Source organism: Schistocerca nitens, chromosome 8 (genome assembly GCF_023898315.1).
Source record: "Schistocerca nitens isolate TAMUIC-IGC-003100 chromosome 8, iqSchNite1.1, whole genome shotgun sequence".
In the NCBI taxonomy this organism is placed as follows: Eukaryota; Metazoa; Arthropoda; class Insecta; order Orthoptera; family Acrididae; genus Schistocerca; species Schistocerca nitens.
In genome coordinates this window covers 367,340,611-367,355,356 of record NC_064621.1, presented here as the reverse complement: position 1 = coordinate 367,355,356, position 14,746 = coordinate 367,340,611, and the positions used below count along the sequence as shown (strand labels likewise).

The following is a 14,746-nucleotide window of genomic DNA, read 5'->3' as shown; positions in this document are numbered from 1 at the left end:
AGTCAACTGGATTCACTTTTCAACAAGATAATAGATCCATATAAGAGGGTCTAAGAAGCCTCTACTGCTGCTCGTGGATCTGAAATCATGAGGCAAGTCAGTTTCGTTCTAATGTTTCTGCAGGTATTTTCCCTGTCACTGACACCTCGCGAGCCAGAGCTTATGACATTGGCTGACGCGAAACAGAAATTACAGAATTCCAAACAATGTTAAGAACCAAATATGACGGTTTTGGAAGAAAACGGGAAATAGTCTTCGCGGTCAACAAATGGATGATGCTGTGGTCTATTTGGAAACAAACGATATAAAAATATACTGTAAAACTTTGGACGGAGGGTTGGGACATTTATAAGAAAGATTCGGTAACTTGGACTCTGTTATTTTTGGAACTTTTAAGGGTAGATGATTCTGAGCCACATAAACGGTGTTACCCAGAACTTGCACACAATCACTACGTGATTCCTATGGCTCTTTTTTTCCTGTTTAAAATCGAGCTGGTGGTTGTGTACATTTTAGGAAAAATGTGTCAATAAAAAGTTGGTGATTTATTAAATTGTATTGTTAAATGACTCTAGCCTACATACTGTGATATTATAAAACTCTTTTGACTATTACTGTATCCAGTGCCGCAGGCAGAAGGAGCAATTCAGCCACAAGAAGGATAAAAAACTATGTACGTAGCTCACAAACTCAAAAACAGCATACAATCTTAACTCTACTATCAACCTGAAAGCAAATCCTGCGGCAACTGAGGCCTGAGTTCTGGTAGTCAAACAGTTTGTCAGAAGGGCAGTTTCATATTTTTTTAAATATTTTATTATTTTGCAACTGCTTCCTTAACAAAAAGTTCAGTACACGCCGCTGCTGCACGTAATGCTTCTGACAAGGGGATCAATAGCTTCACACACCACCCACTGCTTCGAATACATGTACACGAGCTAGTTGACAGTACACAGCAATAAATATGAGTTTCGTCGTTCTTTGCGTAGATGCACAGCTTCCGAATCTTTTTCCCCACGAGAATCAATGTGTCATTTGCATGTATCCCAAGAAGAGTATCATCCACACAGAAGCAGCTACGCTTTCAAAATTTTCCTCGGAGACTAATGGAATCAATGACCAGCTGAGAGAGACCTCGCTCTAGGCAGGAGGTACCGCTCCGAAACTTTCAGAACCATCTGCATATATAGTGTGTAACAGGGATAAGTGGAGATATTTTTATGTGTGGTACCTTAATGCGTACACACACCAGGGTAACGGTGGTTCTTTCTCTGCATGGAACAGTCTTCCCACAAACGTGTCTCAGACCATAGAAACTGATCTTCTTTGCAAGGTCGTAACTACACCAATAAGTGGACTACGCCTGGTAGTATAGAGTAAACGTTTTGCGTACATGCGACCACACTACAACGTCTGACCTGCTACCCAAGGGAAAGTAATCATTAATCGTTTGCTCTTGCAACGTGTACTTCAAGGTACTAACCAACCTAAAAATATACCACTCCTAATAGCAATAATTATTATTAGTATCCAAATGAAGTAAATACTGATGTGATGTTTTTCAGTACACTGTCCTCAGTCATCAATAAAAATATATGCGCTTACCTCCGTTATATTCTGCATTAAGGTGGAGATATGCCATGGAAGGGCTGATGCACTCCGCCCTCGAGACAAATTGTACATCCCCGCACCTCTCAGTTTTTTTATCTTCCATTAAGGAACTGACATTTGCGATCAAATCCAGTACGACTGACCAAAATAATGATTGGAACTTGAGCTCTTGACTACAGTCATTAATGAGTACTTCTAGCGCGCGCCCACACACCCACACCCACCCACCCACCCACCTACACATCCACACACCCACCCACCCACACACACCCACACACACACACACACACACACACACACACACACACACACAAAAGAAGAGAGCACTTGCCCGCGAAAGGCAAAGGTCCTGAGTCTCGGTCCAGCACACAGTTTTAATCTGCCAGGAAGTTTCATATTAGCGCACACTCCGCTGCAGAGTGAAAATCTCATTCTGAAAGGAAGAAAGATTTATGGACTCGCCGACAACGAGATCAATACAGACGGAGCCCAAGTTCTGACTGAAGAAGGATGGGGAAGGAAATCAGCTCTCCCTTTTCATAGGGACGTTCCAGCATCCGCCACAAGCAATTTAAACATACATGCGGATGATGGAACAGAAATAATTCAAACAGCCGTCGTTCCGAACACGCACACAAGCATGATGTGATGTGTTCAGCTGAAAGACCATAGATTACAGCTTTCCCAGTACACTGCAGTAAATCAGTCGCTTTCTTTTTGTCATGCGAGGTTATTTCCTTTCTTCTCTGACAGTTCTTTCATGGTGTTGTAACTTTTATCAGGCACTGTACGTAATGATTTCACAAGATGACTACAGGCGACTAACTGGAAATTGCGATCACAAGATGACTACAGGCGACTAACTGGAAATTGCGATAAGCGCTAGAAGGTGAAAGAGATACTCACGGTCAACGAAGATGACGCCGTCTCCTGACGTGTAGCCTTCGATGATGGGAACCTTATTGAAGCCACCACTCCTCAAGATATTGATCGGTGAGTCTGTGAGGAAGGCGCCCTCTAAATCTGGTTCTATCGCTGGCAGCCAAGCTAAATGCTGCATGCGTACTTTTTCCTGCAAGAGAAGACACAGGAACTGTTAAGATAGAAACATTTTTATTCGGCCAAAAACTGAGTACAATACTTCTACAGAGCACCTCATCCGACATTGAAAATTGGAAATATGTGGTAAGGTCTTATGGGACCAAACTGCTGAGCTCATCGGTCCCTAAGCTTACGCACTACTTAACCTAACTTAAAATAACTCACCCTAAGGACGACACACGCACCCATTCCCGAGGGAGGACTCGAACCTCCGACGGGGGCAGCCGCGTGGACCGTGACAAGGCGCCTTAGACGCGCGGCTACCCCACGCGCCCCATCCGGCATTCTTTTCTTGAAACCTTACGACCTTGTCATCCGTATATGCATACACTTTTTAGCTACAAAATTGCCTAGATAGCTATAGCCGATTCCCTGAATTCCGGCTATGGCTGAGGGGTTTGTGACAGTTGTCCAGAAGCAGGGAAGATTATGGTTTAACGTACCGTCCACACCTTAGTCATTAGAAATGGAGTACGAGATCGGAATAATTCAAGGATGAGAAACGAGTTCGACCATGCCCTTTTGAAAGAAATCACAGAAAACCTAAATCTGGATGGTCGGATGCAGATTTGAACGACCGACCTTTTTTTTTTTTTGCTTCCGTATTCGTTGAATTCACCAAGTCACAAACAAAACCCCCACATTTCATAGGCAAACCAGCCTGATACAGATAAAGGCAAAATAAATTATCATTAATAAGTGACTGATTGCCGTTTTTCCAACCTTCCAACATTTATTAAAACCAATTCCCAGTAATACCTGTGGTAGACTGGAGCATGCTTTGCAGAAGTGTTACTTCGCAAAAGTCTTCGGGCTTGATGCCTGACGTTTAATGACAGTTTCCAAAAAAGACGTCGTCACCATCCAGGGTTGCCAGGTTTTGTCCGAACAAAATCGGGATTTTTTACGGAACTTAGACAAAATACACTTAGGCCCAAAATTCAAAATGCAATGTAAGAAAGCACTGCATTTCATTTTGTTGATATTCCTGCTCGCTTTTCAATCTCGTTAGTAGGGTCTTCCCTTCTTCCCCGTCGAGAAAATCACGAAACTCTACGCACGTAAATGAGTAATTCATCTTCATCATTAATCCAGCTTCCAGTGTAACCATAGCCATTGACAAACGGTTTCTCTCAGCTCGCCAAGTGTTCCTCACGATGCTGACAATTCTTTTTGGGCCAATATTGGAATGAGGTATAGAAAACACGAAACAAACAACTTTGGACAGGTTTCCACAGTTTTCACACGGACGAAAAAATTTCATCCGCTTATTATCAAACTTCAACTTGATAATTATCTCTTCTTCCTTGAGAAAGGTGTTTAATTGCGCAAATCCTCTCTACAAGAAGTCCATACAGGGAAGTCACTTATATGAATTCTAAAACTGAGCACTGTTCCATGTTAATGTAAACGGTATGAAAGATTTGTACGCACTCTTTTCAAAGTCAAATCTTTTATCAAGAAAGTCTATACCGTGCAGTAAGTAATCGGAAGTTTCTCTTTTGAATGTTTGAAACCATAAGCCATCATTTACTGACTTCAAGATGTCTGGGGATGCCACCGAGCCATAAAACTGATATTTTCTTTGTTTCAGAGAGATTCTAAAGTGTTTGTAAATCAAATATGTCTGTTATAAGTGCATCAGCAGATCAAAGTTTTGCATTTGAGGATGAGAAATAACCACTAATGTTCATTATAAAGTCCAAATACTCGAAAATGTCTCTGAGCGTCTTTCGCACGTATGATTTAATTGGTTCGAAGTTTTTCACTCTTCCTTTCACGACCAGAGTATTTCAAAATTTCCTGCCGTTCAATGTACATCCAAGCAAAAAGTTCCTTTTGTTCGTTGAATCTTACCGATGGGAGTAATTATATATCTTAATAACAACGTCTTCTACATCAATTCAAAGAGCATATGCTGCTCGCTTTGCGGCATTATTCAAAAGATGATAGTTACATGCTGTTGCAGTCAAGTTTCGATTTTCTTTGCGTAGCTCGAAGTATATATTTTTAGTTTTTTCCAAAATTAACAGAGGCGTTATCAGCAGGAAAAGCTGCTGATAATATTCAGTGGTAAAGATGCTGTGGTTAGCTCACTTTTTGTTCCTGGCGCAACTGAGGCAACTGAGTCAAACGTTTCATCATCACTGATATAAAATAAGTTTTGTACATACACTTTCTTCGAGAGAAAAATAATGTACTATCCGAAGATTCGTGCATCCAGAATATTTTTCAGATATTTTAGAATCTTGAAAAAAGTGAGCGAGAACAAACTGCTGCATCAGTCCACAGAAACATAACTACGGCTGTTTTTAACTGAGTGAACACAAAGGATGCTTCCGCAGCTTTCGTCTGCGTTTTGGCGGCTAATGTTTGGGCTTGGGTGTTTTCTAAAGTTATTTTCGCATCCATGAGAAACATCGAAATATGAGGGGCACACAGTACAGTAAGTATTATGATCACCTTTATATTGTCGAAGCCAAGAGTAAACTTTATACCATACTCCACGGAACTTAGTTTTCCACATTTGCTTCTCTTTCGGCAATGACACTTCTTTGCTTTCACTGTGTCATGAATCCATATTATCATGAAGGAAACTGCACAACACTACTCAGTTGTTCTTGCACAGAACGATTAAGCAGTGTTATGATCAATTTCTGACTCGCTCCTCAAAAACAACGGCTGCTGAGTCGGGTATGTCAACTTAACTCTGTGACTAAAACTTAAGAAGAATTTTCAATTTCAACAACTTTTATAAGATTTTCCCTCACTTTTAAACCCAAAATGAACAAGTTAATGCAGAGATCGCAATATTATATGAAATATTGCCAATTTTTTTGTGTGGTCGAGATATTTATCTATACCGGCAAGGTGTAATCGGGAATTGGATTTTCAGCTGGAAATTCTGGACAATCCCGTGAAAATCGGGATACCTCGCAACCCTATACCCACCTCAAGGCACATCCATTATGAAATCACTCCTTATGTCATCTTAGCACATCCAAACCATGTTGCTGAGTGTCTCGAACTGGAAGAGATTACATGCTTCTCGGACTCACAAACCCTGTCCAGAACTCTTCAAAGACTGCTCCAGCACTAAGTAAAATGGCTGTACGTTTTCTATAGACAACCAGATCTGAAGACATCCCTTAACCTTAGAAACATGGATGATATCTCTCGTTCCACTCGTTCCCTTCAGCAGAAACTGTGAAACGAAATATCCATCTACATTCCAACAAAATCCATGTTCACCTACACACAACGAGTTTTGTCACCGCATAAAGAATTACGTTTTCCCGCGCTTTGCCGGTACTTTTCATCACAATTGCCTACGAAAACGGATTTTGGAAATCCAGTGAGAGAAAACTAATGTCGTAAAATAAATGATTAAATTTTGTACCATATGTACTCGGTACCGTCGAGGCGCATACCCTTACAAAGTATTCCTTACTCGTTACTTTCGATATTGAATCTCATTATGTATATATTAATTTGTTCTGGACACTCCCATGACGGAGTATGACAGTCGACACAAATCGCATTTCCTTTATTGCATGCATCTTCTCTGGACAAAATTAAAAAATCACTGTTAGCTTCTTTTCCTGTGCATGGTGATTTCACTGAACGATGAGAATGTGTATTAAATTATCGTCAATGTGAACTCATATGAATTGTATAATGAGTCGTTGTACAATATAACTAATCTCTTCTCACAGTGCGGGCCACAAATTAATTTTACAATCGAAGGTAGCTCGAACTAATTGCTGTCTGTGGCCTAACAGTGCCACACAAGTGACTCAAGCCATATGCTGTTTACAACGGCGTTTGAATTACATGAGTAACGAAACGAATACTGTCGACTCGATCCGGACCGGACACGAACTGCATGCGGAAAGAAAACGTAGGGCGTGACAAAATGTGTTCGGTACTCTTTGTCAATAACGACTTGGTCAGCTGGGAATAAAAAATCTGAGGAATACGAACCCTACCGAGTAGGCACCAGCTGTGCTCTGGGAAGGAAATCACGCAAGTAACAAAACGTATCCTTTACTCAGGTTCAAATGGTTCCAAGCACTATGGAACTTAACATCTGAGGTCATCAGTCCCTAGACTTAGAACTACTTAAACCTAACCAACCTAAGGACATCACACACATCCATGCTCGAGGTAGGATTCGAACCTGCGACCGTAGCAGCAGCGCGGTTCCGGACTGACTTTACTCAGGGTCTGCTGACGAAAAGAAATTGGAGGAATACGAAAACTGCCGACTCGGTCCGAGTTGGGTACGAACAGCGAGCGGGAAAGGAAACATATGAGTAACGAAACGTTTCAGGCAGTAACTAAACGGTACCTCGAGTCTCGTAACAAATTCGAAATTAGTAATAAATGCAAACGATATCCATCAGCTCCAGACGTAACCCACCGCATCTGTGATGACGTCGTCGTTGTGGCTTACGAGGTCGGCCGCGTCCTGTGCCAGCAGGAAGTCGAGCAGCTGTCGGGAGTCGTTGGTGGAGAGGCCGAGAACCTCCCCCAGCCTGAAGGCCTTCTCCCTCGCGTCCGCCATGATGCCCCACGGGCTAATGGCGTCTCCGCTCTGGATTGTCAGTCCCTGAAACAGGCCTGCAGGCACAACGGCGATCAGGAGCCTTCCAGTCACTCCTAGTTAAACTGCCTGGAAAAAGAGAACAAGCACCCAGAAGACATGGTCGGATGTCATACATGTACACACCATCAGAGGGAATGTAAATGATTAGAGCAGCAATTCTCTGTGAGAGGCAGAACATCCACCAGAATGCATTAGCGTTGTTCATATTTACTGTTATAACCAGGTCTGGTATGGTACGTAAGTAGCATGAACAGAATTGGATGTTGATCACTGTGAAGGACATGGGGATGCTGTGTACTCATATCAGACACCATTAACAGCACCTGACAGAGTTTGGATTTACATTTGGCCAGCTGGTCGAATCGCGCAGCATTTGGATTTGGGAGGCGTTCAGATGTGACAGTGGCCAACGATAGAGTACAAGGGAACGTGAGGGCAGGCTTACTCGTCATCATCGTTCCAGTTGACCACGTCTGACCGCTACAAAGGAGGATGTCGTATTGTGCACTTACCTCATAACCCTTGACATCTGTGTCTGTCATCAGAGAACAAATAATAGAGCCCCTGCATCATCCTGTATCATCCTGCGCATTTGGTCACAAGCCTAGACTGCCACAAGAGAAAAGGCTGCGTTTTGAGTGGTACTGTGACCGGAAAGCATGAATGGCGTCGTACTGCGTTCAAAAAGGAATCGGCATTCTGCATTACTCTCAGTATCGTCAGTGAGTGTGGCATTCACCATGGGCAAAGTCCCATTACTACAAAGTTTTGGAGACGTGCTGCGGAGTTACTCCTAGCGTAATAGTGTGGGGTCATCAGGTATGACTTCACATCACAGATGATAGTTAAATGTATGCGCTGCAACTGTTTGGCATGGTTTTCACGTTTTCGGAAATACACTCCTGGAAATTGAAATAAGAACACCGTGAATTCATTGTCCCAGGAAGGGGAAACTTTATTGACACATTCCTGGGGTCAGATACATCACATGATCACACTGACAGAACCACAGGCACATACACACAGGCAACAGAGCATGCACAATGTCGGCACTAGTACAGTGTATATCCACATTTCGCAGCAATGCAGGCTGCTATTCTCCCATGGAGACGATCGTAGAGATGCTGGATGTAGTCCTGTGGAACGGCTTGCCATGCCATTTCCACCTGGCGCCTCAGTTGGACCAGCGTTCGTGCTGGACGTGCGGACCGCGTGAGACGACGCTTCATCCAGTCCCAAACATGCTCAATGGGGGACAGATCCGGAAATCTTGCTGGCCAGGGTAGTTGACTTACACCTTCTAGAGCACGTTCGGTGGCACGGGATACATGCGGACGTGCATTGTCCTGTTGGAACAGCAAGTTCCCTTGCCGGTCTAGGAATGGTAGAACGATGGGTTCGATGACGGTTTGGATGTACCGTGCACTATTCAGTGTCCCCTCGACGATCACCAGTGGTGTACGGCCAGTGTAGGAGATCGCTCCCCACACCATGATGCCGGGTGTTGGCCCTGTGTGCCTCGGTCGTATGCAGTCCTGATTGTGGCGCTAACCTGCACGGCGCCAAACACGCATACGACCATCATTGGCACCAAGGCAGAAGCGACTCTCATCGCTGAAGACGACACGTCTCCATTCGTCCCTCCATTCACGCCTGTCGCGACACCACTGGAGGCGGGCTGCACGATGTTGGGGCGTGAGCAGAAGACGGCCTAACGGTGTGCGGGACCGTAGCCCAGCTTCATGGAGACGGTTGCGAATGGTCCTCGCCGATACCCCAGGAGCAACAGTGTCCCTAATTTGCTGGGAAGTGGCGGTGCGGTCCCCTACGGCACTGCGTAGGATCCTACCGTCTTGGCGTGCATCCGTGCGTCGCTGCGGTCCGGTCCCAGGTCGACGGGCACGTGCACCTTCCGCCGACCACTGGCGACAACATCGATGTACTGTGGAGACCTCACGCCCCACGTGTTGAGAAATTCGGCGGTACGTCCACCCGGCCACCCGCATGCCCACTATAAGCCCTCGCTCAAAGTCCGTCAACTGCACATACGGTTCTCGTCCACGCTGTCGCGGCATGCTACCAGTGTTAAAGACTGCGATGGAGCTCCGTATGCCACGGCAAACTGGCTGACACTGACGGCGGCGGTGCACAAATGCTGCGCAGCTAGCGCCATTCGACGGCCAACACCGCGGTTCCTGGTGTGTCCGCTGTGCCGTGCGTGTGATCATTGCTTGTACAGCCCTCTCGCAGTGTCCGGAGCAAGTATGGTGGGTCTGACACACCGGTGTCAATGTGTTCTTTTTTCCATTTCCAGGAGTGTACCATTTTTGGCAATGTTACAATGATTTGAAAAAAGGTCTCGGCCCGGAGCTAGTCATCGAGTGAATAAAAAAAGTACAATTTGCAACTTTCCCTTGCTGTCTTTGTGATTGTGTGGCTTAGTGAAGGGAAGAACCGAAATTTAAACCAGGGGCACTGAAGTAAAAGGTGTATCACCATTCACGATTCTGAGCAGTGGGGCAAAGCGGGAGAGGATCGCCACTTAAAAGATGTCAACGGCTAAAAAGACAGTGCCCAATCCGGAGTCTAGTTACCTCCTCCCGATGACGAGGCCGGGAAGAAGAGGTCCGAGCACAGGGAAGAGGTTTTATGTCCCGTAATTTATTATCTCGAAGTGCAGATCAATGTGAGTGCCATAAAAAGGTACAGGACGGCATAAAGTTCTCTGTAGATCGGCAAAGGGAACCATGAAAACAGTGGGCCGAGGGAGAGAGACTGCAGCCTTTGCCCCTATGTCGGCTGCCTCGTTTCCGCAGATACCAACATGCCCTGGGATTCAGGGGAATGCCACAGAGATGCCCCCCACCCCAAGTGGAGCATGTGGAGGCAGTACTGAATCCGGTGGACCAGAGGGTAGACGGGATAAAGAGCTAGGAGGTTGAGAAGAGAGCCGAGCGAATCTGCGCATATAATATACTGTATCTGCTTATGGCGACGGATGTATTGGAGAGCCTGGGGGACAGCTTAAAGCTCCACAGTAAAAACGGAGCACTGGTCAGGAAGCCGAAACCTAATAGAGGTGTTCCCAACAGTATAGGCACTCCCGACACCAAAGGTGGTCTTGGAGCCGTCAGTGTAAATAAACGTGGCATCCTCCATTCATTTGTTGTGTGTTTTTTCATACTGAACAAAGTCGGAAGCTAGTTCGTCAAATGTTATGAGTGGAAAAGTTCAAAGTCGCTCTCTCGGTCATGAAAGTTCCGTACAAGTTTAGACGAGACAAATGGTTTGCATTTACCTGTCTGTTTTGAGAAAGAAAAACTTGCTAGTAGTCCGCTTCACTTAGTTAACAATTAGATCGAAAGAACTGCTGTAGCTCTCAATATTAAGAAATGCTCTTTTGTGAAGATTTGCAAACATGTTAGGAAAGCAAGAGTAAGATGGAAGCTTTGCGGAAAAACGCTTTATGCATAAGCGGATGAGCTAAATCTATTCATAGTTTGAAGATACAGATATCCGGCACTCAACAAATTATTGATCATCGTTAAGGAAGTAAGTACTCCTATTTTCCAACGATCCTGCAAATAGTTATTTTCAGTTCTGCGCAACCTGGGCTCTCACTAACAAGGGAACCTCCCCATCGCACCCCCCTCAGATTTAGTTATAAGTTGGCACAGTGGATAGGCCTTGAAAAACTGAACACAGATCAATTGAGAAAACAGGAAGAAGTTCTGTGGAACTGTGAAAAAATAAGCAAAATATACAAACGGAGTAGTTCATGGGAAGATAGGCAACTTCAAGGAGAATGTTAACGCAGGAGCGCCGTGGTCTCGTGGTAACGTGAGCAGCTGCAGAACGAAAGGTCCTTCGTTCAATTCTGCCATTGAGTGAAAAGTTTAATTTTTTATTTTCAGTTTATGTGACAAACTCTTATGTTTTCATCACTTTTTTGGGAGTGATTATCACATCCACAAGAAAACCTAAATCGGGCAAGGTAGAAGAATCTTTTTACCCATTCGCCAACTGTACAAGTTAGGTGGGTCGACAACATATTCCTGTCATGTGACGCACATGCCGTCACCAGTGTCGTATGGAATATATCAGATGTGTTTTCCTGTGGAGGAATCGGTTGACCTATGACCTTGCGATCAAATGTTTTCGGTTCCCATTGGAGAGGCACGTCCTTTCGTCTACTAATCGCACGGTTTTGCGATGCGGTCGCAAAACACAGACACTAAACTTATTACAGTGAACATAGACGTCAATGAACGAACGGACAGATAATAACTATGCAAAAATAAAGAAAGTAAAATTTTCACTCCAGGGAAGACTTGAACCAAGGACCTCTCGTTCGGCAGCTGCTCACGCTACCACGGGACCACGGCGCTCGTAAGCTCATATTGTCCATGATGTTGCTTATGTGACCCATGGACTACTCAGTTTGTATATTTTGCTTATTTTTTCACAGTTCCACACAACTTCTTCCTGTTTTCTCAATTGATCTGTGTTCAGTTTATCAAGGCCTAGCCACTGTGCCAACTTATAACTAAATCTGAGGGGGGTGCGATGGGGAGGTTCCCTTGTAAGTACATTCATTTGGCTCTAAGCTACTGATGGATAGAGAAGACTTAACTGCGTGGCTGGTCAGGAAACGTACTACACTTCTAGTAACAGGTTAATAAACACAGAGATATGTTTCTCGTAATGAAACCGAAAGGGCGATCGCTTCGCTGTTGACGTGCGAGCGAGCGGAACATAATGCGTCGCATTTGACTCCGGCATCTCGTTTTAGAGACATGAAAGGGTTCTGGTTTGGATCGAATAAATAAATGATATTTTCTTAAGACCTCGTTCGTACAGTATGTACTGCTAACTTTAAAAAAATTTTTCTCCTTGTCGTAAACACGTAACGTTATCAGGAAATGCATTTTCGTATTCTTCCCGTCTATCATCTTACAATTTTGATACCGTAAATAGTATTAAAATCAAGGCTTAGTGCTCCTTCTCCAGAATACACTGATTCCAGTTCCAAATTTTTACTATGAATAGTTTGCGAGTTTGAGCGAGTCGAATGAAATGTGAGATTGCGACTGTGTCCCGTGCCGGATGTGTCTGCCTTTCTCTGCTCTCCTCAGCGCTTGGTGAAGTGTCGGTCCTAAAGCTGTTCTGAACGGACTTTGGAGTACCCTAGACATGGTTTCGAAGGCTGGCCAGTGGTAAAATAAGAGATACTGGTCGCAGTTTCAATACAAATCATCCGTTATTTTAACCCCAGTCGCTGTGTTCAGCATCCAGGAAACATAAATAGACACTGGAGTGCTTCATTTCATTACGAGATAGTGATCGGTCTGTAGGTGCTGGTTCCACTGGTTAGTACACCAATGGGAACTAAAATCATGTTGCTGTAGGTACTAATCATAGCTAACAGTCAGGGAGGTGGGTAGGAGATTATGTTCTCCAGTTTCATAAAACATTCGTGATATCCCGAATGGGTTATGGATCTACTATACTGAGGATGATCGATGCTACACAGCCTAAGGACAGTCAGTTGATGATACACGTCTGTAGGACCATATCAGTAGCCAGCCGCTACGCTGGAGGTGTGATCGGCCGCTATTGTCCATCCTGCAGTTCCTATGGGTACGTCAGGTGTGCAAGTTCTTGCCTAAAACTCACTTAACGACATTCCACTTGTTCGTTTATTTCAACGTGTAAATGGTTTACCCCACGAGATAAAAATACCTCCTATATCCTATACCTCTTCCTCTTGCAGAAACTCATAAAGACGGACAGATATTATCTATCGTACAGACTTTCTATTCCTCCTGCCATCAAACTGACCAACATTTTGCATCAACATAGGTTTTCCATTTACACTTCTCACATTAAAAACCTTACTTTTCACTTCCCAGAAATTTTGTTTAATCTCCCCTTACTTCTCAAGTCTGTCTCATTCACTCTGATAGTGTGTCTTATCACCTGATGTCAGTACGATTTGAGAGCAGGTAATAGCCCTTATTTTCTTTCTCTTCCATTTTATCAGTATTGTACAGGATTTGCCATTATTGTGCAATACGGCTGTACTCCGACTTAAACAAGAGCCTTGAAAGTGGACTGTCTTATTTGCCATGTCGATCTTCAGCAAGTTTTGGCCATCAATGTGAAAGAAGGTGTGGATTTGATAAATCAATATATATCGATATAATCATATTCTTTCTAAGTCTATTCCTGAGACCACAGATCTTGGTCAGAGAGGTTAGTTTTACTATGTCAGAGTGGCAGTCAGTGTGTGTGAGTCAGTCTGGCTACTTACTTGCTTTGAGAGGGGTAGAAGCTGGCCTGCCGTGTAGTGGAGGCAGCATTGTTTGAAAAGGATTTCGTATTAATTTATTCTGAGCAAAAATTTTGTGGAATTGAGATTATATGAATGCGGGAATGTCAGAAGGGAAGTTTTTTATATATTAATAATCTTATTGTTAGAACATTGTGTATGGTCAAAGTTTACTGTAACAAGTTTTATAGTTGAGCACATGAATTTGTCTTATAATTGTAATAAGTGTCAAGGAAAGTAATTGTAAACAGGAAAATTGATGAGAAAGATGTTTGCTAACGTTTTTAATTGTGAGAACTTTAGGAAAGGGTGTATTGTTGTTAATGAGGCATAGTTTGTTTTGATTTATCAGTCGTTAAGTTTAATTCCTTATTTTTTAGTCAATGTGTTTTACGTTTATCAATGTGTTTGTATACTCGCATTACGCATCGCGAGTTGTGTGCTGCAGGAGCATTTTGTGAAAATAAGTAAGGTACCATCTTACATTGCCCATCACAAGCATCGAAAATGAAATTTGGTTTTGGACAGTCAGATCAGTATTCCTAGTAGTTACAGGTTGCAGAACACATGAGCGTTCCGTGCGCAGAGATAGACCAATGAATTTAATTATCAAACATCATGCCATTGTAAGGCACAGTGATTGTGAGAATGCAATTGTGAAAATATCGTATCTGCATAGAGGCTTAATAGCAGCAGATGATTTCGGTAAAATGCTACCTTGTGAATTTCCAAGTCGTTTTGTCAGATGCGGTATATTTTGTGTTCATTTGTTGTGACAGAGAGGTCATCGGTCTCAACGGATTAGGGAAGGATGGCGAAGGAAGTCGGCCGTGCCTTGTTAAAGAAACCATTCCGGCATTTGCATAAAGCGGTTTAGGGAAATCACGGAAAATCTAAATTAGGATGGCCGGACGCGGGATTGAACCGTTGTCCTCTCGAATGAGACTCCAGTGTGCTAACCACTGCGCCACCTCCCTCAGTCAATGCTGGTACGAAGATTGTTTGCAAGAATAAAGATAAAGATTAGCTGTATTCAGGTCCAACATTTTAATTTGAATCATTTTGTTTCTCAGTCAAACATCATACGTAAATTT

The 14,746-nt window shown here is 43.6% G+C and overlaps 1 protein-coding gene across 1 annotated transcript in view; it reads right to left on the bottom strand.

Moving 5' to 3' along the window:
• LOC126198942 (acetylcholinesterase-like) overlaps positions 1-14,746 on the bottom strand; it is a 78,716-nt gene that overhangs the window by 28,667 nt on the left and 35,303 nt on the right. The window contains exons 5-6 of the mRNA XM_049935586.1: positions 7,136-7,335; positions 2,518-2,683 (exon numbers count right to left, since the gene is read on the bottom strand). Of these exons, the coding sequence (XP_049791543.1) occupies positions 2,518-2,683; positions 7,136-7,335 (366 nt within the window). The remainder of the gene's footprint in view (positions 1-2,517; positions 2,684-7,135; positions 7,336-14,746) is intronic.